We start from the raw sequence: 20,472 nt of genomic DNA, 5'->3' as shown, positions 1-20,472 counted from the left end.
ATTAAAGGTGAAAATAGACCCCAATTTTATACCATTCACAAAAATTAACTTGCAATGGGGACTTCCCTGGTGGGCCAATGGCTAAGACTGTGCACTCCCAATGCAGGGGGCCTGGGTTCGATCCCTGGTCAGGGAACTAGATCCCACATGCCACAGCTAAGGGTTCACATGCCACAGTGAAATATCCCACGTGCCACAACTAAAAGAGCCTGCATCCCACCACTAAAGAGGCCACATGCCCCAGCGAAGATTCTGCAAGACGCAACTAAGACCCAGCACAGCCAAATCAATAAATAATTTTTTTTAATTAACTTGTGATGGATTAAAGACTTAAACATAAAACATGAAACCACAGAAGTCCTAGAAGGAAGCATAGGGAAAGAGCACCTTGACATTGATCTTGGCAATAATTTTTTTGGATATGATACCAAAAGCAAAGAAATATGAGTAAGTGGGATTACATAAAACTAGAAAGCTTCTGTACAGACTCACAGATATAGAGAACAAGTAAGTGATTACCAATGGGGGCGTGGAGGAAGAGTGGGAGATACAAACCATTAGGAATAAGATAAGTTCAAGGATGTACTATACAACATGGGGGATATAGTCAATATTGTGTAATAACTGTAAATGAGAAGTAAGCTTTAAAATTGTATAAAAATTAAAATTTTAAATAAATAAGTAGCTCCCACAGAGCAAAAGTAACACTCAACAAAATGAAAAGGCAATCCATGGAATGGAAGAAAATATTTGCAAACCATCTATCTGATAAGCGGTTAATGTCCAAAATATATAAGGGACTCATACAACTCAATTGCAAAAAAAGACAACAAATCTAATTTTTAAATGAGCAGAGCACTTGGATGAACATTTTTCTAAAGGAGAAATACAAATGGCCAAGAAGTACATGAAAAGATGCTCAGCATCACTTATCACTGGGAAATGCAAGTCAAAATCACAGTGAGGTATCTCCTCACACTTGTTAGAATGGCTATGATCAAGAAGACAAGAAATAGCAAGGGTTGGCAAGGATGTGGAGAAAAGGGAACCCTTGTTCACTCTTGGTGAGAATGTGAATTGGTACAGCCACAATGGAAAGCAGTATGAAAGGTTCTTTAAAAAATAAAATAAAAATAGTACTACCCTATGATCCAGCAATCCCAATTCTGTATATACATCCAACAGAAATGAAATCAAGATCTCAAAGAGGTGTCTGTACCCTGGTGCTCATTGCAGCATTATTCACAATAGCCAAGATATGGAAAAAACCTACATTTCTATCTATCTATCTATCTATCTATATATATATATAATATATATATATGTTGTATATATATACATATAGAGAGAGATAGAAAGAGAGAGGGAAAGAGTAGGATAGGAAAGAGCAGAGATCTCTTCAAGAAAATTGGCACCATCAAGGTAACATTTCATGCAAGAATGGGCATGATAAAGGACAGAAATGGTAAGGACCTAACAGATGCAAAAGACTAAAAAGAGGTGGCAAGAATACAGCAGAAGAACTATAATGAAAAACTGTCTTAATGACCCAGATAACCACGATGGTGTGGTCACTCACCTGGAGTTTGACATACTGGAATCTGAAGTCAGGTGGGCCTTAGGAAGCCTTACTATAAACAAGGCTAGTGGAGGTAATGGAATTCCAGCTGAGCTATTTAAAATCCTAAAAGATGATGCTGATAAAGTGCTGCACTCAATATGTCAGCAGAGTTAGAAAACTCAGCAATGACCACAGGACTGGAAAAGGTCAGTTTTCATTCCAATCCCAAAGAAGCGCAATGCCAAAGAATGTTCAAACTACCATACAACTGCCCTCACTTCACATGCTAGTAAGGTTGTGCTCAAAATCCTTCAAACTAGGCTTCAGCAGTATGTGAACCAAGAACTTCTAGATGAACAAGCTAGGTTTAGAAAAGACAGAGGAACCAGAAATCAAATTGCCAACATTCGTTGGATCATAGAGAAAACAAGGGAATTTCAGAAAAAACATCTACTTCTGCTTCATTGACTATGCTGAATCCTTTGACTGTGGATCACAACAAACTGGAAAATTCTTACAGAGATAGGAATACCAGGCCACCTTACTTGTCTCCTGAGAAACCTGCATGCCAGTCAAGAAGCAAGAGTTAGAACCTTACATGGAATACCTTACTGGTTCAGAACTGGGAAAGGAGTATGACAGCCTGTATACTGTCACCCTGTTTATTTAACTTATATGCAGAGTATGTGCATGCTAAGTCACTTCAGTCATGTCCAACTCTGTGCGACCCTATGGACTGTAGCCTGCAGGGCTCCCCTGTCCATGGGATTCTCCAGGCAAGAATACTGGAGTGGGTTGCCATGCCCTTTCCCAGGGATCTTCTCAACCTAGGGATCAAATCTGCGTCTCTTGCATCTCCTCCATTGGCAGATGGGTTCTTTACCACTAATGCCACCTAGGAACCCCAGGTATGCAGAGTACGTCATGCAAAATGCCAGGCTGGAATCAAGATTGCTAGGAGAAATATCAACAACCTCAGATATGCAGATGATACCACTCTAACGGCAGAAAATGAAAAGGAACTAAAGAGCCTCTTGAAGAGGGTGAAAGAGGAGAGTGAAAAAGCTGGCTTAAAACTTAACATTCAAAAAACTAAGATCATGGCATCAGGTCCCATCATTTCATGGCAAATAGATAGGGAAAAAGTAGAAGCAGTGACAGATTTTCTTTTCTTGGACAGTGACTGCAGCCATGAAATTAAAGATGCTTGCTCCTTGGAAGGAAAGCTATGACAAACCTAGACAGTGTATTAAAAAGGAGAGATATCACTTTGCCGGCAAAAGGTCTGTATACTCAAAGCTATGGTTTTTCCAGTAGTCATGTACGGATTTGAGAGTTGGATCATAAAGAAGGCTGAGCACCAAAGAGTTGATGCTTTGGAATTGTGGTGCTGGAGAAGACTCTTGAGAGTCCCTTGGATAGCAAGATCAAACCAGTCAATCCTAAAGGAAATCAACCCTGAATATTCATTGAAAGGACTGATGCTGAAGCTGAAGGTCCAATACTTGGGCCACCTGATGCGAGAGCCAACCTATTGGAAAAGACCCTGATGCTGGGAAAGATAGAAGGCAAAAGGAGAAGAGAGTGCAGAGGATGAGATGATTAGATAGCATCACTGACTCATTGGACATGAATCTGAGCAAACTCCAGGAGATAGTGAAGGAGAGGGAAGCCTGGCGTGCCGCAGTCCATGGGATCACAAAGAGTCGAGCAAAACTCAACGACTGAAAAACAACAAATTGTTTCACTGTTGAGAAAAAAGAAAATCATGCCATTTGTGACAACATGGATGGACCTAGAGGGCATCATGCTAAGTGAGATAAGTCAGACAGAGAAAGACAAATACTGTACAGTATCACTTATATGTGGAAACTAAAAAATCCATATTCACAGAAGCAGGGAGTAGATTGGTGGTTGTTAGGGACTGGGAGGTGGGGGAAGTGGGCAGAATTGGTCAAGGGTACAGACTTCCAGTTTTAAGATGAATAAACTGGGGAGGGGTGGGGGTGGAAGGGAGACTCACGAGGGAGGGGATATATGTATACTTATGGCTGATTCACGTTGTTGTATGGCAAAACCATACATAACATTGTAAAGCAATTATCCTCCAATTAAAAACAAAAAATTTTAAAAAGATGGATAAGTTCTGGCGATCTAATATTCAGCATGGTGATTATAATTAACAGTGTTATATTATATACCTCAAAGTTGTTAAGACAGTAGCACTTAGATATCTTTACTACCACCACCAAAAAAAAAAAAGGTAGTTATGTGAGCTGATGAAAGTGTTAACTAACCCCACTTGTAATTACTAGAAAATATATACATGTATCAAACCATCCCATTGCATGACTTAAACTTACTCAATATGTATGTGTGTGCCTGTGTATTTAGTCACTCAGTCATGTCCAACTCCTTGCAACCCCATGGACTGTAGCCCCCCAAGCTCCTCTGTTCGTGAAATTTTCCAGGCAAGAATACTGGAGTTGGTAGCCATTTCCTTCTCTGGGGAATCTTCTCGACCCAGGAATTGAACCCAGGTCTGATTCTTTACCATCTGAGCCACACAGGAGGCCCAAAACTTCAACAATATTACATGTCAATTCATCTCAATAAAGCTGGGCGCACCTTGCTCTCTAGACTTCTTCCTATATTAAGATCAGTTTTCTAGAGGACCATGCCCGTAAAGTTCCTAGAAATCCTTTTGTCTCTGTGGGAGGCACTGCCTCATATTTTTGAGCTCTTAGTAAAGGGTCATAAAGCCACACCTTTAATTTGATCAGTACTCACAGGCTTTTCCACTTTGACCGTCTTTTGTGACTGGAGAGACTGGATGTGAGAAAAGCTTTTCTTTCCCAACCTAGCAAGTCATAGGCCTTCTGTAGTTCTAAATTCTGGGAAATCAGTCAATTCCTTCTATAGGTCAGCCCTTTCTTGCTAACCCTCATGATACTCAACAGTGAGTAACCAGCGTTATGTCTGGGTATTGCCTTAGCCAAACACTTTCCGTTTTCTATTTCTGTCTCTATTTCTGGGTAATCACAGGCAACAGTTGGCCACTTACTTCACTACAGCGTAACACGAGTCATCATTTTTTCTGCTCCACTAACAATTTCCTCACTGCTCTCCCTCCGTATTTTAGCCTTTTCTTAGGACATTACCTAACTCCTGATGCCAATTTCTGGAACAGTTATCTGTTGTTGTAATAATGTTGCATGGCAATTCATGTTAATCATGACAACATAAAATAACAAGCGTTTATTTAGCCTATGAGCCTAAGCCTAAGTCTAGCTCAGCTGGGGACTGATTGATTTTTTTTTTTTTTTGCCTGCCCTGACCAGTGATTGAACCCAGGCCCCAGCAGTGTAAGCACAGAGTCCTAAGCACTGGACAGACAGAATTCCCAGGACCTAAAAAAAAAAAAAAAGAAATCCAAGGACTGACTGGTCTTATATGCCTTGTCTGAGACCACTTTCCTCAGCCCCAAATTGTCTTCCACCATCCAGCAAGCTGGTCCAGGGTTGTTCTCATGGTCGAGACAGGAGTCCAGGAGAGAATAGAAGAAAGAAATGCTTCTTGAAGGCCAGTCTTGAGACTGACACACCATCATTTCTGCCTCATCCTACTGGTCAAAGCAAGTCACAAGGCCAGCTCAGATTCAAGGGATAGAGAAAAACAGTCCACCTTCTGATGAGAAGAGCTGCAAACTCCTATCACAATGGGTATAGGAAACAGAGAGGTTGGAGAATGGGGGTTACTTTTACAATTACTCTAGCACAGTAACAATCTTGGGGAAAGAGACAAGGCTTGTAACATCATGTTTAGGTCTCACCGCAGCGCTAAGTAGCTCAGGAGAGACAGGCAAATATGGAAAAGCCCTTTAGAGAAAGAGGCACCTATATCTACCATTTCAGTTCAGTTCAGTCGCTCAGTCGTGTTCAACTCTTTGCGACCCCATGGACTGCAGCACACCAGGTCTCCCTGTCCGTCACCAACTCCTGGAGTTTTCTCAAACTCATGTCCATTGAGTCAGTGATGCCATCCAACCATCCTCTGTCATCCCCTTCTCCTCCTGCCTTCAATCTTTCCCAGCGTCAGGGTCTTCCAATCAGTCAGTTCTTCGCATCAGGTGGCCAAAGTATTGGCGTTTCAGCTTCAGCATCAGTCCTTCCAATGAATATTCAGGACTGAGTTCCTTTAGGATGGACTGGTTGGATCTCCTTGCTGTTTAAGGGACTCTCAAGAGTCTTCGCAAACACCACACTTCATAAGCATCAATTCTTCAGCACTCAGCTTTCTTCACAGTCCAACTCTCACATCCATACATGACCACTGGAAAAACCATAGCTTTGACTAGATGGAACTTTGTTGGCAAAGTAATGTCTCTGCTTTTTAATATGCTGTCTAGGTTGGTCATATCTACCATTAAGTCAGTTCAAACCCATCTAGTGAGCAGATGTAAGGCCTAGGATAATCAGGGGTAATAAGGATGTAAGAATGGGACTTCCTTGGAAGTCCAGTTGATAAGAGTCTGCCTGCCAATCCAGCAGACCTGGGTTGGATCCCTGGGTTGGGAAGATCCCCTGGAGAAGGGAAAAGCTACCCACTCCAGTATTCTGGCCTGGAGAATTCCATGGACTGTATAGCTCGTGGGGTCGCAAAGAGTCGGACATGACTGAGCTACATCTTCTCCTTTCTTTCTGTCAATGCAAAGGACACAGGTTTGATCCCTGGTCCAGGAAGATTCCACATGCCTTGGAGCGACTAAGCCTGAGTACTGCAACTACTGAAGTCCATGCACGTAGAGCCTGTGCTCCGCAACAAGAGAAGCCACCTCAATGAAAAACCTGTGCACTGCAATAGAGAAAGCCTTCACACAGCAAGGAAGACCTAGTGCAGCCAGAAATAAATAAAATTTTAATTTTTTTAAATAGTCTTTGGGGAAAAACAGATGCAAGAAGGATGTTATGATTCCCCCAATTATGTAAGCCAAGTGCACATTCTGAGTTGTGGTTTCATTCCATATCCATAAAAGTACAGATTTAATTTCGAGGTTAAAGGATAATGGGTATTTATCCTTTAAAGGATATCTTTGGTCAGAGGAAGGACAAATTTCCCACCAGTGCTATTTATCACAGACTTTGCAGCCTTCGGGAAAAGCAGATCCTGTCTCTTTCTTTATAATCTCTCTTATTTTTCCTGTAAAGAATATATCAGTGTGGAGCCCCTGATATCAGCTCCCTTGATTGTTTAGTCTGAAGCATGACTGAAGTAAAAGAAGAAGTAAAGTCGCTCCGTCGTGTCCGACTCTTTGCGACCCCATGGACTGTAGCCTACCAGGCTCCTCCCATGGGATTTCCCAGGCAAGAATACTGGAATGGGTTGCCATTTCCTTCTCCAGAGGATCTTCCCCAACCAGGGATCAAACCCGGGTCTCCCGCATTGTAGGCAGACACTTAACCATCTGAGCCACCAGGAAAGCATGACTGAAATTGTCCTCAAATGATTCTGAAACACTGGTAGTGAGTCAGAGACAAGGATGCTGCAGCCACTACACAGGAGAAATACTGGGAGCAATAGCTAACCTGGAATCTATCTCAAATGTTTGCTTTCATCTCCCCCACATGAGCATTTTTGTTCAACACACCATAATTGGGGGGGGTTATTTTAGATTTTGGGGGGGCCGCACTATACACCTACACCCTCGGCAGTGAGATCAGAGTCCTAACCACTGAACTGCCAAGGAATTCCCAATGCACCGTAATTTTATTTATTTGTTTGCCTGCCCTAGGTCTTTGCTGCCGTGCACGGGCCTTCTGTAGTTGCGGCGATCGGGTTACTCTTCACTGTAGCGCACAGGCTTCTCACTGCAGCGGCTTCTCTCGTTGAGGAGCACAGGCTTTAGGCTCATGGGCTTCAGTAGTTGTGGCTCTCAGGTTTAGTTGCTCTGTGGCATGAGGGATTTTCCAGGACCAGGGACGGCACCCATGTCCTCTGCATTGACAGGCGGATTCTAATCCGCTGTACCACCAGGGAAGACCCGAGTAAACCATGATTTTGTTTAGAGCTATTCCTATCCCATCTAAGTCTGAAAATTCTTTTATTAAATATTTGTGATTTTCCAGGCAGCCTGAGGGTAGCAGCAATGGACCTTAGGTCTCCAAACTAGCCTGGGCACCTTAAAGGAGCCACACACACTTAAGAGACTGCAGAGCTGTGGGGGGAAGTTGTGTTTGAAGCAACACAGGCTGGATGTTGTGTTTTATCAATGTAGGGCTTAGGAAAATAAAAATTCAACTTTATGATATGCAGATGAGACCTAATGCCTCAAAATAACTACTCCTGACAGGGCAGAAAACAGTGAGTCACTATATTTGCTGATGCCCCTAAATCACGACGGAGGTTATCGTGAGCAACATTAAAGGGGGAATTTCTTTATATTTCTCATGTTATTTAGAATAAAGAAAAATAATTGGAGAGTCAGTACTTAAGATGCATGTTGCAATATTATGAGACACAAAAATAATGGTAATGAACGTGTAACTATGGAGAAAATGATTTATAATTACAATGAAAAACATAGGTGAATCGTAAAAATAATGTGTGAAAGAAACCAGACACAAGAGTATATAAACTTCAAAAAAAAAAAAAAAAAGCAAAATTAAGGAATGAACCCCCAGGTAGTAAAACAAAAAGAAAAGCAAGAAAATGATTACCATTCCCACTACTATATCATCAGTATAGTAGCTACCCCCGGGTAGAAAGTGATAAGAAGGGAGGAAGGATTCTGGGATACTAGAAATAATTCCTTGACCCGAGTGGTGGTCATACGGACGTTCACTTTGCGATAAGTCATTCGGTATATTTTGTATATTTATATTTATACTTTGGATATTTTTTTATATTTTGTATATTTATATTTTGTATATTTTTTCCTGCACGGTATGTTGTACAAAAAGAAGGTTTAGAGGACTTTCCTGGTGGCGCACACCTTCATGGATCACAGTCTTGTGGTGAAAAGACTTGCCGAACTCAATGAAGCTATGAGCCATGCCGTGCAGGGCCACCCAAGACAGGTCATAGTGAAGAGTTCTGACAAAAGGCGGTCCACTGGAGGAGGGAATGGCAAACCACTTCAGTGTTCTTGCCTGAAGAATCCCATCGACAGAGGAGCCTGGCGGGCTACAGTCCATAGGGTCGCAAAGAGTGGGACACACGACTGAAGCGACTTAACACACCGCCCTCGGACGTTCTGGGTAAGATTTCAGGCGTGTTGGCTCTTCCAGCCGCTAGATGGCACCTGGAAGGTTGCAGTCGCGTGGGCATGACTCATGCGCAGCGCTCAATTTCAGCAGCACACCCTACTCTCGTGCACCTGGGTTTGCACACACAGCGTGGACCAGTGTGCACAGCGCTCACGCATGCGCAGTTACGTACACTTACGTGCACATCGCTAACCGCGCTGTGCCGTTATCCCAGTATTTGTGGGAGCGGCCGAGCTGACCCCGCGATCCGGGATGTCCGAGCTGCCCGCGGACCAAGGTGTCCCACCGGCGGGCGCAGCAAATGACAACGGCGACGTCCGGCAGGCGGAGGTAGGCGGCAGGAGGCGGGAGCCGGCCCCCGCGCAGCCTGTGGCGGCCAGGGACCGTCCGATGGCGGCGGCCGTAGAAGGTTCGATGGCTTCACCCGTGGAAGGTCCAGTGCCGGAGGCCAGGGAAGGTCCGATGGCGGCGTCCCGAGAAGGCCTGGGGGCAGCGGCCAGGGAAGCCCGGATGGCAGAGGTCGCCCGATTGTTGGCGGAGCCAGCGGAGGAAGAGGGTCCCGAGGGCAGACCCCGGTCCAGGCCCGGGAACGGCCCAGGCCTGGCTGCGTTGCCATATCTCCGCCTCCGTCACCCACTTGGCGTTTTAGGAATTAATTACCAGCAGTTCCTCCGCCACTATCTGGAACACTACCCGATTGCCCCTGGCCGAATTCAGGAGCTTGAAGGACGCCGCAGGAGATTTGTGGAAGCCTGCAGAGCCAGGGAAGCGGCGTTTGACGCGGAATATCAGCGGAATCCGCAGAGGATGGATTTTGATATTTTAACATTTAGTATAACTCTGACTGCATCTGAAATTATCAATCCTCTGATAGAAGAACTTGGTTGTGATAAGTTTATCAGTAGAGAATAGTTTAATGATGCAACTACTTTCAGAAGAACCTCTGCCTTCAAGACAGTGTTATATACCACTCCTGTAACTTGATTTTACAAAGTACGTGAGAATAAGGCAAAGCACAGCTGGGGGAAAAAAGGAAGCTTATCAAGAAAAACTAAGAAGAAATGGAAAAAAGGTCAAAACCTTATGACTCTTCTGACGGTCCTTTGAGTTTGTGGTTAATCCAGATTCTTTTCCCTGCATTGTGGAAATGTCTTTTCAAATTGCTTCACTGAGGTGAAGAATGGTTTTCTAAAATTGAGACTTGATGAAGAAAAACTGCCAATAAAGCCCATGGTGATGAAAGAAATCATCAAATAGCAGTGATAGGAATAGGAATTCCTGTAGGACTGGAAGGCCATGGAGAGAACTGGAAATTGTCAGTTCTGATAATTCCTCTTGAGTTTTCTTCATGTCAGTTTCAATAGAAGTTTTTAGTGTAAGATTGGTTTTGTGTTTTATGAGGCATTTCAAAAGACAAGCAAAGTCAATGCTGCATATATTAGATAAATTGTGTATTCAAGAATATCTGAAATTTCTGGATTTTTTTTTAATACCTTTTTGGTAAATACTTACAAGCCCCCCAGATATAAAACACACAATGAAAAGTCTTCTATCTCTGTCCCCGCTCTACCCAGTGCTTAGTACAATTCCCATCTGTAACCACAGTACTTCCGTCTTTCCAGTTTCCCTTTATATACACAAGTAAATGCAAAGCTGGGTCGTTTTCTGGTTTTGCTTTCTTCATTACAGAAGTTGGCAAATTATATTTATTGATTTATGCATTGCATTTTCAGTAAGAACTTAAGGATCATTCCAAACCACTCTATTTCCTCATTCTTTTTTAGAGGTGTATTTCATTCCATTCTGTGGTTATGTTGTAATTTACATAATCAGGAACATACTGATGGGCATTTAGATTTTTTCCCATCATTTTCTATTGGCCAAAAAATAAAAAGCTATAATAGTTAATCTTGTCTGCATATCTCAGCATGGGCACAAATACAGTATTACTCTGATTCTAAATGCAGTTTTCATATATTGACATCTCTGAAGTTGAGGTCTATCTTACATTTGATGGTGAATATAGCATTTTCATAAAAATAATGGCACATCTTAGATTCTTTATTATATAGAATATCTGTAGTACGTGCGTGCATGCTAAGTTGCTTCAATCATGTCCAACTCTATGGACTGCAGCCCTATGGACTGTAGCCTGCTAGGCTCCTCTGTCCATGGGATTCTCCAGGCAAGAATACTGGAGTGGCTTGCCATGCCCTCCTCCAGAAGATCTTCCCAACCCAGGGATTGAATCTGCATCAAACCTGTGTCTCTTACATCTCCTGCATTGGCAGACGGGTTCTTCACCATAGCACCACCTGGGAAACTCTCTGTAGTAAGTTTGTAGGATTTCCAGAAGTGAGAATTCTGAGCTGAAAGCACCCATTGGAAAGTTTACAGATATTGCTGTGTTGCCTTCCATCCCTGTACCACTTTGCGCTCCCACCAGCAATTGCTGGTGCTCGGCATTCCCCCTATAGCCTCACCAACAGTGTTATCAAATGTCTGAATTTTGCCAATCTAGAAAGTTCAAAAATGGCATGAGTTTTAATTTGCTTTTCTCTCATTTGACTCGCATGTATTCCCTTTTCCGTGAACTATCTGTTCATCTCTTTTGTGTGTATGTAATTTTATTTATTAATTTATTTTTGGCTGTGCTGGGCCTTCACTTGCTGTGTGGGCTTTCTCTGGTTGCAGACAGCAGGAGCTACTCTGCGGTTGCAGTGCCTGGTCTTCTCACTGTGGTGGCTTCTCTTGTTGAGGCGCTAGGGCTCTCGGGCTTGCGGGCTTCAGTAGATGTGGCGTGTGGGCTCAGGGGTTGCAGATCCCAGGCTCCAGAGCACAGGCTGAATAGTTGAGGCACACAGGCTTAGTTGCTCCAAGACCTTTGGAATCTTCCCAGATCAGGGATTGAGCCCGTGTTTCCTGTATTGGCAGGCAGATTCTTTACCACTGAGCCACCAGGGAAGCCCCTGTTCATATCTTTTCTCTATTTCTCTCCTGAATCACTTTGTCCTTTCTTTATTGATTGTGGTAACTACTAATGACATAGTGAGATGAGATATGATAATAGATTATAATGTGAGTTACGGATATTTTTTCCTCTCATCATTTGTCTTTCATTTTCCTGAAAGCCTTCTGGCATGGAGATTTTTGCTTTTGTTTCCTCTTTTCTTTTAAACCTGCCAGATTTGGGGAATTCCTTATCAGTCCAGTGCTGGGGTATGGGTTTGATCCCTAGTGGGGAAACAAAGATTCTGCAAGCTTCCAGGCATGGCCATAAAAAAAAGAGAGAAAAACCTGCAAGATTTTGAATCTCAAGGTTTTCTTGGTATATATGTATGTGTATGGTTTCATTATTCATATTTGAATCTTTGAACTATATGGAATTTATCCTGATGTACATACAGTATGAAGTAACGATCCAATTTTCTTTTTTAGATGGCTACCTGGCTGCCCCAACACCAGTTACTAACTAGCCCAGCTTTTCCCTACTAACTTTGTTTAAAGATGCTTCTTCATCATATACTAAACTGTAGCTTAAATTTTCTGATTAATTTTACATGTAATGGTAATGGTCTTTGTCACTAAGTTCTGTCCCACTCTCTGTGACCCCAGGGATTGTAGCCCACCAGGCTTCTCTGTCCATGAAGTTTCCCAGGCAAGAATACTAGAGTAGGTTGCCATTTCCTTCTTCAGGGGAGCTTCCCAATCCAAGGATCAAACCCACATCTCCTGCACTGACAGGTGGATACTTTGCTGCTGAACCACCAGGGAAGCCCATCTCATTATCCTCCATTTTCAGAGTGTTCTGGTTATTTTTGTTTATGTTTATTACTATATCAACCTCAAAGTCAGCTTACTTTATTTCAAACAAAGTTCTTTATTAGAATCACATTACATTTAATAGATTTGGAATAACTGCTATTTCTAACATATCCAAATGATTCATTTTTCCATTTTTTAAAAATTGAACTTTATTTACTTCTTTATTTTTGGCGGCACTGGGTCTTCGTGGCTTTGTGCAGGCTTTTCTCTAGTTACAGCAAGCAGGGGTCACTCCTCTTCGGTGGGGTGTGCAGGCTTTTCACTGCGGTGGCTTCTCTTGTGGAGCATAGGCTCTGGGCTCACAAGCTCAGTAGTTGTGGCTCACGGGTTTAGTTGCTCTGCTACATGTGGAATTCGCCCCATTGTGTCTCTTGCATTGGCAGGCAGATTTTTATCCACAGCGCCACCCGGAAGTTAGTCCCGTTTTTCCATTTGTTAAAAACTTCTTTTGTATCCTCCAGAAGAGTATTAATGTTTGTCCTTAAATGAAAGTTCCTAAAGTAGGTCTTTCATTGGATCTAATCATTTATTTGTCGGTATTTTATCTTTTATGGTTTTTCTATAGTAAATGAGGATTATCTGTGTTATATTTCCTTCCTTTTTTAATGTTTATTTATTTGGCTGTGCCAGGTCTTATCTGCAGCAGGCAGCATCTTTAGTTGCAGCATGCAGGCTCTTAGTTGTAGCATCTGGGATCTAGTTCCCTGACCAGGGCTCGAACCTGGGCCCCTTGCATTGGGAACTCAGAGTCTTAGCCACTGGAGTACCAGGGAAGTCCCTGTGTTATATTTCCTAAAAGCTTGCCCATATATTTGAAAATAATTCATTGCTGCGTGTTTATTTGATAGCCTGTTAACATACTGATTGGAGAAGGCAATGGCAACCCACTCCAGTACTCTTGCCTGGAAAATCCCATGGACAGAGGAGCCTGGTAGGCTGCAGTCCATGGGGTCATGAAGAGTCGAACACAACTGAGCGACTTCACTTTCACTTTTCCCTTTCATGCATTGGAGAAGGAAATGGCAACCCACTCCAGTGTTATTGCCTGGAGAATCCCAGGGACGGGGGAGCCTGGTGGGCTGCCGTCTGTGGGGTTGCACAGAGTCGGACACGACTGAAGCGACTTAGCAGCAGCAGCAGCAGTAACATACTGAATTCTCTGACTGTTTTACCATAGATTTTCATTAGAATCTCCTGGATTGGGGAACTTGTCATATGCGAATAGTGACAGTATTGCCTTTTTATAATCTTCATACTGCTGACTTCTTTCTCTTTGTTAGTTGCTTGGCTAGTACTTTCTAATGTAAAATAATATGAATGATAGTGAAACATCCCAGATTTTGTCAGAGGCTTGTTTTTTTTTGACTGTGCTCAGTCTCCATTGCTGTGCAGGCTTTTCTCTAGTTGCAGAGAGTGGGGGCTACTCTCCAGTTGCGGTGCTCGGGCTTCTCACTGTGGCTTTTTGCAGCTCCCAGGCTCTAGAGCCTGGGCTCAGTAGTTGTGCTCAGGGGGTTAGTTGCCCCTCGGCATACGGGATTTGGGGATTTTCCTGTATCAGGGATCTAAGTCATGTCTCCTGCATTGGCAGGTGAATTCTGTACCACTGAGCCACCAGGGAAGCCCTCAAAGGCCTTCTCATAATCTATGAAGGTATTATATTTCTATCTACCACCATGTTTGCGTTCTTGCAATTCTTGCATTCTTCAAATGATCCTTATTTACAAATGAGGTATAATTCCGCCCCCCCTTTTTTTTGGCCCTGCCCAAGCGGTTGACAGGATCTTAGTTCCCTGAACAGGGCTCAGCAGTCAAAGTGCCAAGTCCTAACCACTAGACTACCAGGGAATTCCCTTGGCCACTTTTTAGATTCCATTTCTATGAGACCTGCATGCACAGAAACTAAATTTTGTTTCTTTTTCTCCTGTTAATCTGTCTTGTGTTAATTTTACTATTAGTCCAGCCACAAGACCTCAGGACGGATGCAGGGGGAAATTTCCCCTTCCCTACCAGTTCCTTCATACCTTTCCAATCAAATCCACTCTCACAACAGACCCTTTCACTTTGGTAGACTTGACTGAAAATCTGGTGGTGGGGGGGGCGGGGGGTGGTCACAGGGCTGGGGTCACCCCATGGAGGACAGTCCTCCCCACCTGGCTGGCTCCTTTCAACTTCTCCATACCTCAACCCTTTTTACCCTCTCTCCTCTCCCCCTTTCATCTCAGGAGCAAAATCAAGTCCTCTTTTTGTCTCTCAAAGCATTTTAACCTTTGCCCAGACAATTTAAGCGGTAGTGTCACCATGGACAGTGACTTGACACCAACTCCCCAGGTCAAGAACACAGGGCTCAGTTACAGACACGGCTATAAGTTCAGGGATCCCAGGCCTCTCCCACTGCTGACCAGCTGGCTTCAAGCTCGAGGGTTCTCACTACCCATTCAGGTTCAATAATGTGCTAAGATGACTCACAGAACTCAGGAAAGCACTATAGTTATGATTAGTTTCATGACAGCCAAGGATGCAAATCATAACCCCAGATAAAAGGAAGAGATGAGTAGGGCCAGGTCTGGGAGGGTTTCCCAAATGTGACATTATTGCCATCCTCAGGGACGCATCATCCTGCCAACACATCCATGAATGAAAACATGCGGTGAAAGTGAAAGTCGCTCAGTCGTGTCCGACTCTGCGACCCCATGGACTATACCGTCCATGGAATTCTCCAGGCCAGAATACTGGAGTGGGTAGCCTTTCCCTTCTCCAGGGGATCTCCCCAACCCAGGGACAGAACCCAGGTCTCCCGCATTGCAGGTAGAATCTTTACCAGCTAAGCCACAGGGAAGCCCAACAATACTGGAGTGGGTAGCCTATCCCTCCTCCAGGAGATTTTCCTGACCCAGGAATCGAACCAGGGTCTCCTGAATTGCATGTGGATTGTTTACCAACTAAGATATGATGGAAGCCTGAAAACATGCAGAGTATTTACCAACCAGGGAAGCTCACCGAGCCCTGAACACGTTAGTCGCTCAGTCACATCTGACTTTTTGCATCTCCATGGACTGTAGCCCCCCAGGTTCCTCCGTCCATGGAATTCTCTAGGCAAGAAAACTGGAATGGGTAGCCATTCCATTCTCCAGGGGATCTTCCTGGTCCAGGGATTGAACCCAGGTCTCCTGTATTGTAGGCTCAGACTTAAATTGCAAGGTTCAAACTCCCTAAAACTCAGTGGTGGCCCAAACCTCTCCCCACCTGAGTAACAAAGACACTCCTATTATAACAGGGACAGCTGCTAGCAGGCACGCATTACCGTTACTAGGCAACCATTACCGTTACCTGGCAACCATTAATCGCCATACTGCTTGCTAGCTCAGAGGTTAGAGGCCTCCTTTGGCCAGTGATCCTGCGGTTGGTGGTTCTCCTGTGGAGACTGAGGTAAGAAGTGGATCACAACCTTCTCCCAGGGGCCCTCCTGACTCTCCAGCCTTGGGCTGGAGGGTGAGCTGAGAAGCCGAGGGAACAGCCTGGGGCTGTGTCCAACAGGACTCCAGGGGCCTCACCAAGGCCACGCACTGGCAGGGCCCAGGCCTTGAGGCAGCGGTGAGCCTCGCCTATCCCGGCCCCTGTGACCTAATGGCACTGGCAGCCAGCATGGGTCACAGTCTGCGGGACTGGGCCCCTGTTTGGGCAGCCTGAAGTCTGAGGGCCTGTTAAATCCTGGGCACCCAGCCCCTCAGAGATGACAGCTGGGCAGGGCCTGGGGACCTGGCCTGGAGGGTGCCATCAGCTGAGATCTGCCTCTTCAGCCAGACCTGGGCACTGGTGGGAGGACCCAGACTGGGTGCTGTGCTGGATACATGCTCCCCGGCGAGGTAACAATCCCTGCAGGGACATCCCCCTCCTCTTAGCCAGGACCTGGATTCAGAGTGAGAGGGTAACAGGCAGGAAGGCCAGGGGTCTTCAAATGGAGGAAATAGCCTGCAAGTGTCAGACATATTTATCTCTCTTAAGCGGCAGGAGGAAACAAACTAGCAATATTTTTTCCTTCTCTATACAAATTTAAAGGGAGGTTTCTCTTAAAATACTGCGTTGCCATAATGACACCTGGTTTCGCCTGAAGTTAGCTATTCTCGAGCCTAGAGATAACCAATGCCTTTTTCGTATGGAAATGTTTGTCTTAAGCTATGCTAATGTGCTATGCCTTTACCCCAAACTCTGTCTCCAAGTCAGTTCCGCCTCTTGGCCCAGAACCTACTTGACAAACCAGTATGTTATACTCAGATATTGTTCCCCTAATCTATGTAAATGAAACTATTTGTATGGTGGTCTGCCCTTCTTCAAGATTCAAGTTAATCATTTTATGGCCCAGGATAAGCCATTTGGTGCCAAGATTATCCCAAAATGCATCTTATGGGTGAGGGGCCTGGTGCCATTCTGAATTTTAAGACATTCCTTTCTTTCGTTAACAGACTGCTAGTGACTATATAACATCCAGCTGAAGACTAGCAGGGGGGTACTCTTTCTGCCCCCTTCTGATGCCTATGTCAGGAGCTTTCTCTATCTCCTTTATACTTTAATAAAACTTTATTACACAAAAGCTCTGAGCGATCAAGCCTCGTCTCTGGCCCCAGATTGAATTCTTCTCCTCCGGGGGCCAAGAATCCCGGTGTATTCGCGTGATTCAACAAAACCTTTCAAGAGGGTGAAAGTTGTGCCTTGGGACCTTGCCCTTTCTTGACAGAACAGAGTAACAGTTTGGAGATTTACAGGAACATCATTACCTGACCTTTGACCTAACTTCAAGAACAAAGGATCTGACACCAGGAAACTTACACCAACCAACCATGCCTCTCTCTCACCTTGCCTGTAAAAGGGCTTTGCTGAAAGCTTTCGAGTTTGGGATTTTTAAGGCATGAGTCACATCTCCTTGAGCGGCCCTGTAATAAACATTTCTCTGTTCCGAACTCCAACGTCTTGGTGTTATTTGACCTCACTGTGCGTTGGACTTGCATTCGGAAATGCTGTCACTGGAAATTCCAAAGACTTACATGACACCTTCTGGGAACCAGGGACAAAGTCCAGGCAAATTAGCATGATAGTTCTTCCAAACTAATACTGGCCTCTCTTTATGAATTCTGGGGGAAAAGAGTCTCTGCCCCCAAGATTGATGTTTCAGTTCTCTCTCCCTAAAAACAAAGCACCCTAAAATTTAGTGGCTTTAGGCAACAACTATTTTTTCACTGTTCACTCTTCTGTAGGTTGATGGACTCAGTTTAGCAGTTCTGCTCTTGTGATGTTGGCCAGAAGCTCAGTTAGGCTGGAATGTCCAGGACTTGTCATTCACGTGTCTGCCACCCTGGTAGGGGCAGGCTGGAAGGCTGGGCCTCTCCCTTCATGGCGTTCCAAACCCTCTTCCTCTCCAACAGTGTAGCCAAATTTATTTCTTTCATTCTTTCTTCTTCGTTGCAGTGGGTCTTCATCACTACTGTTGGGCTTTCTCTAGTTGTGACGAGCAGTGGCTACTCTCCATTTAGGTGCCCCAACTTCTCATTGCATTGGCTTCTCTTGTTGCAGAGCACAGGCTCTAGGCACACGGGATTTAGTAGCTGCAGCATGTGGGCTCAGCAGTTGGGGCACACAGGCTTAGTTAGTTGCCCCACAGCATGTGGGATCTTCCTGGACCAGGGATCGAACCCGTGTCCCCTACATTGGCAGGCAGATTCTTATCCACTGCACCACCAGGCAAGTCCTGCCAGATTTCTTATGTGGCTGCCTCAGGGCTTCCAAAAGTGCAAAAGTAGGAAGCTGCCAGGCCCTCCGATAGCTCAGGCCACAAGCTAGCACATTTCTGCCTCATTCTATGGGCTATAAAGTCCCAGCTCATTTCGGGGGAGGGGAGGCCATACCAAAGAAGGTGAATACTGAGCGCTGTGGTTCACAAGGGGCCATCTTTGGAAACCAGTCACATTGATGATATACCCAACATGGTCATTCGTTAAAAGTGCTTTATATATGGCATCTCGTGGAATTTTCACAATTGTAAAGACTATTAGCATTAGCATATGCATTTTATAGATAAGAAAATTGAGGCTTACTAGCTGTCTCAATCAGGGTTCTCCTGAGAAATAGCACCAATAGGAAAAATTTCTGTCATTTATGTTTGTGTATATGCGCGTGTCCGACTCTTTGCGACCCCATGAATCGCAGCACGCCAGGCCTCCCTGTCCATCACCAACTCCCGGAGTTCACTCAGACTCACATCCATCGAGTCAGTGATGCCATCCAGCCATCTCATCCTCTGTCGTCCCCTTCTCCTCCTGCCCCCAATCCCTCCCAGCATCAGAGTCTTTTCCAATGAGTCAACTCTTCGCATGAGGTGGCCAAAGTACTGGAGTTTTAGCTTTAGCATCATTCCTTCCAAAGAAATCCCAGGGCTGATCTCCTTTAGAATGGACTGGTTGGATCTCCTTGCAGTCCAAGGGACTCTCAAGAGTTTAAAAGCATCAATTCTTCGGCGCTCAGCTTTCTTCACAGTCCAACTCTCACATCCATACATGACCACAGGAAAAACCATAGCCTTGACTAGATGGACCTTTGTTGGCAAAGTAATGTCTCTGCTTTTCAATATGCTATCTAGGTTGGTCATAACTTTTCTTCCAAGGAGTAAGCGTCTTTTAATTTCATGGCTGCAGTCACCATCTGCAGTGATTTTGGAGCCCAAAAAGATAAAGTCTGACACTGTTTCCACTGTTTCCCACTATTTGCCATGAAGTGATGGGACCAGATGCCATGATCTTCATTTTCTGAATGTTGAGCTTTAAGCCAAGTTTTTCCCTCTCCCACTTTCATCAAGAGGCTTTTTAGTTCCTCTTCACTTTCTGCCATAAGAGTGGTGTCATCTGCATATCTGAGGTTATAAACCTCTTTAGACTCATAAAAATTATTGACAACACCAAAGAGCTCTTGTTTATGTGCATTATGTCCATCAATATTTACTGTATCAGAAATTAAGCCTAAGGTTTCTAAAATATGTATTTGCTTCATTTTTAAAATCTTTTTAAAATCATTAGGGAATTCCCTGGTGGCTCAGTGGTCAAGAATCCACCTGCCATCCACCCACCCATCCATGCAGAAGATGCAGTTTCCATCCCTGGGTTGGGAAGAAGCCCTGGAGAAGGAAATGGCAACCCACTCCAGTATTCTTGCCTGGGAAATCCCATGACAGAGTCTAGCGGGCTACAGTCCACCAGGCTGCAAAAAAGTCAGACCTGACTTAGCAACTAAACAACAACCCGTAGTTAGGGCACTTCGAGTTCACTGCCAAGGGCCCAGGTTCAATCCCTGGTCAGGGAACTAAGATCCCACAAGCCAGGCAGCACAGCCACCATAAATAAATAAAATTACATGTTAACTATTTAATGAAAAATAGCTGGGCTTCCCAGGTGTCTCAGTAAGTAAAGAATGCAGGAGACTCAGGCTGGATCCCTGGGTCAGGAAGATCCCCTGGAGGAGAAATGGCAACCCACTCTAATATTCTTGCCTGGAGAATCCCATGAACAGAGGAGCCTGACGGGCTATAGTCCGTCCATAGGGTCGCAAAGCGTTGGATACAACCGAAACGACTGAAGCAGGCACGAAAAATAACTGTTTCAGAAGAATGACATCAGCAACTTGGCAGATGAAAAACTCTCTCTCCTCTTCAATCTACAACCACTAAAACATTCACAATAAAGACACCTCGGTCCATCAAACCAGGTGTCCAGAGAATTCCACACATCTGTAGACGTAGAAGGGGTTATACAGGGACAAACCTTACAACCCTGGACACGG

The 20,472-nt window shown here is 44.5% G+C and overlaps 1 protein-coding gene, 1 long non-coding RNA gene and 1 pseudogene across 3 annotated transcripts; 2 read left to right on the top strand and 1 right to left on the bottom strand.

Annotated features, from left to right (window-relative positions):
- LOC139176981 (glycine cleavage system H protein, mitochondrial pseudogene) overlaps positions 1 to 9,012 on the bottom strand; it is a 28,145-nt pseudogene extending 19,133 nt beyond the window's left edge.
- On the top strand, positions 8,953 to 10,290 carry LOC109573020 (EP300-interacting inhibitor of differentiation 2). Its single transcript, XM_019980221.2, has one exon. It carries the CDS (start codon positions 9,079 to 9,081, stop codon positions 9,736 to 9,738), a length of 660 nt encoding a protein of 219 aa, XP_019835780.2. The 5' UTR covers positions 8,953 to 9,078; the 3' UTR covers positions 9,739 to 10,290.
- A 4,488-nt stretch (positions 10,291 to 14,778) lies between these two features.
- Positions 14,779 to 17,612, top strand: LOC139177112 (uncharacterized). 2 transcript variants are annotated; one of them, XR_011561553.1, is made up of 2 exons: positions 14,779 to 16,077; positions 17,112 to 17,612. It is a non-coding gene; the product is annotated as an uncharacterized lncRNA (long non-coding RNA). The 2 variants fall into 2 exon arrangements; XR_011561552.1 differs by having other exon boundaries at positions 14,779 to 16,514.
- Positions 17,613 to 20,472: the final 2,860 nt, after the last annotated feature.

The sequence above is a fragment of the Bos indicus genome, chromosome 18, assembly GCF_029378745.1.
Source record: "Bos indicus isolate NIAB-ARS_2022 breed Sahiwal x Tharparkar chromosome 18, NIAB-ARS_B.indTharparkar_mat_pri_1.0, whole genome shotgun sequence".
NCBI classification, from domain to species: domain Eukaryota; kingdom Metazoa; phylum Chordata; class Mammalia; order Artiodactyla; family Bovidae; genus Bos; species Bos indicus.
This window is presented reverse-complemented; position numbering and strand designations above follow the sequence as displayed.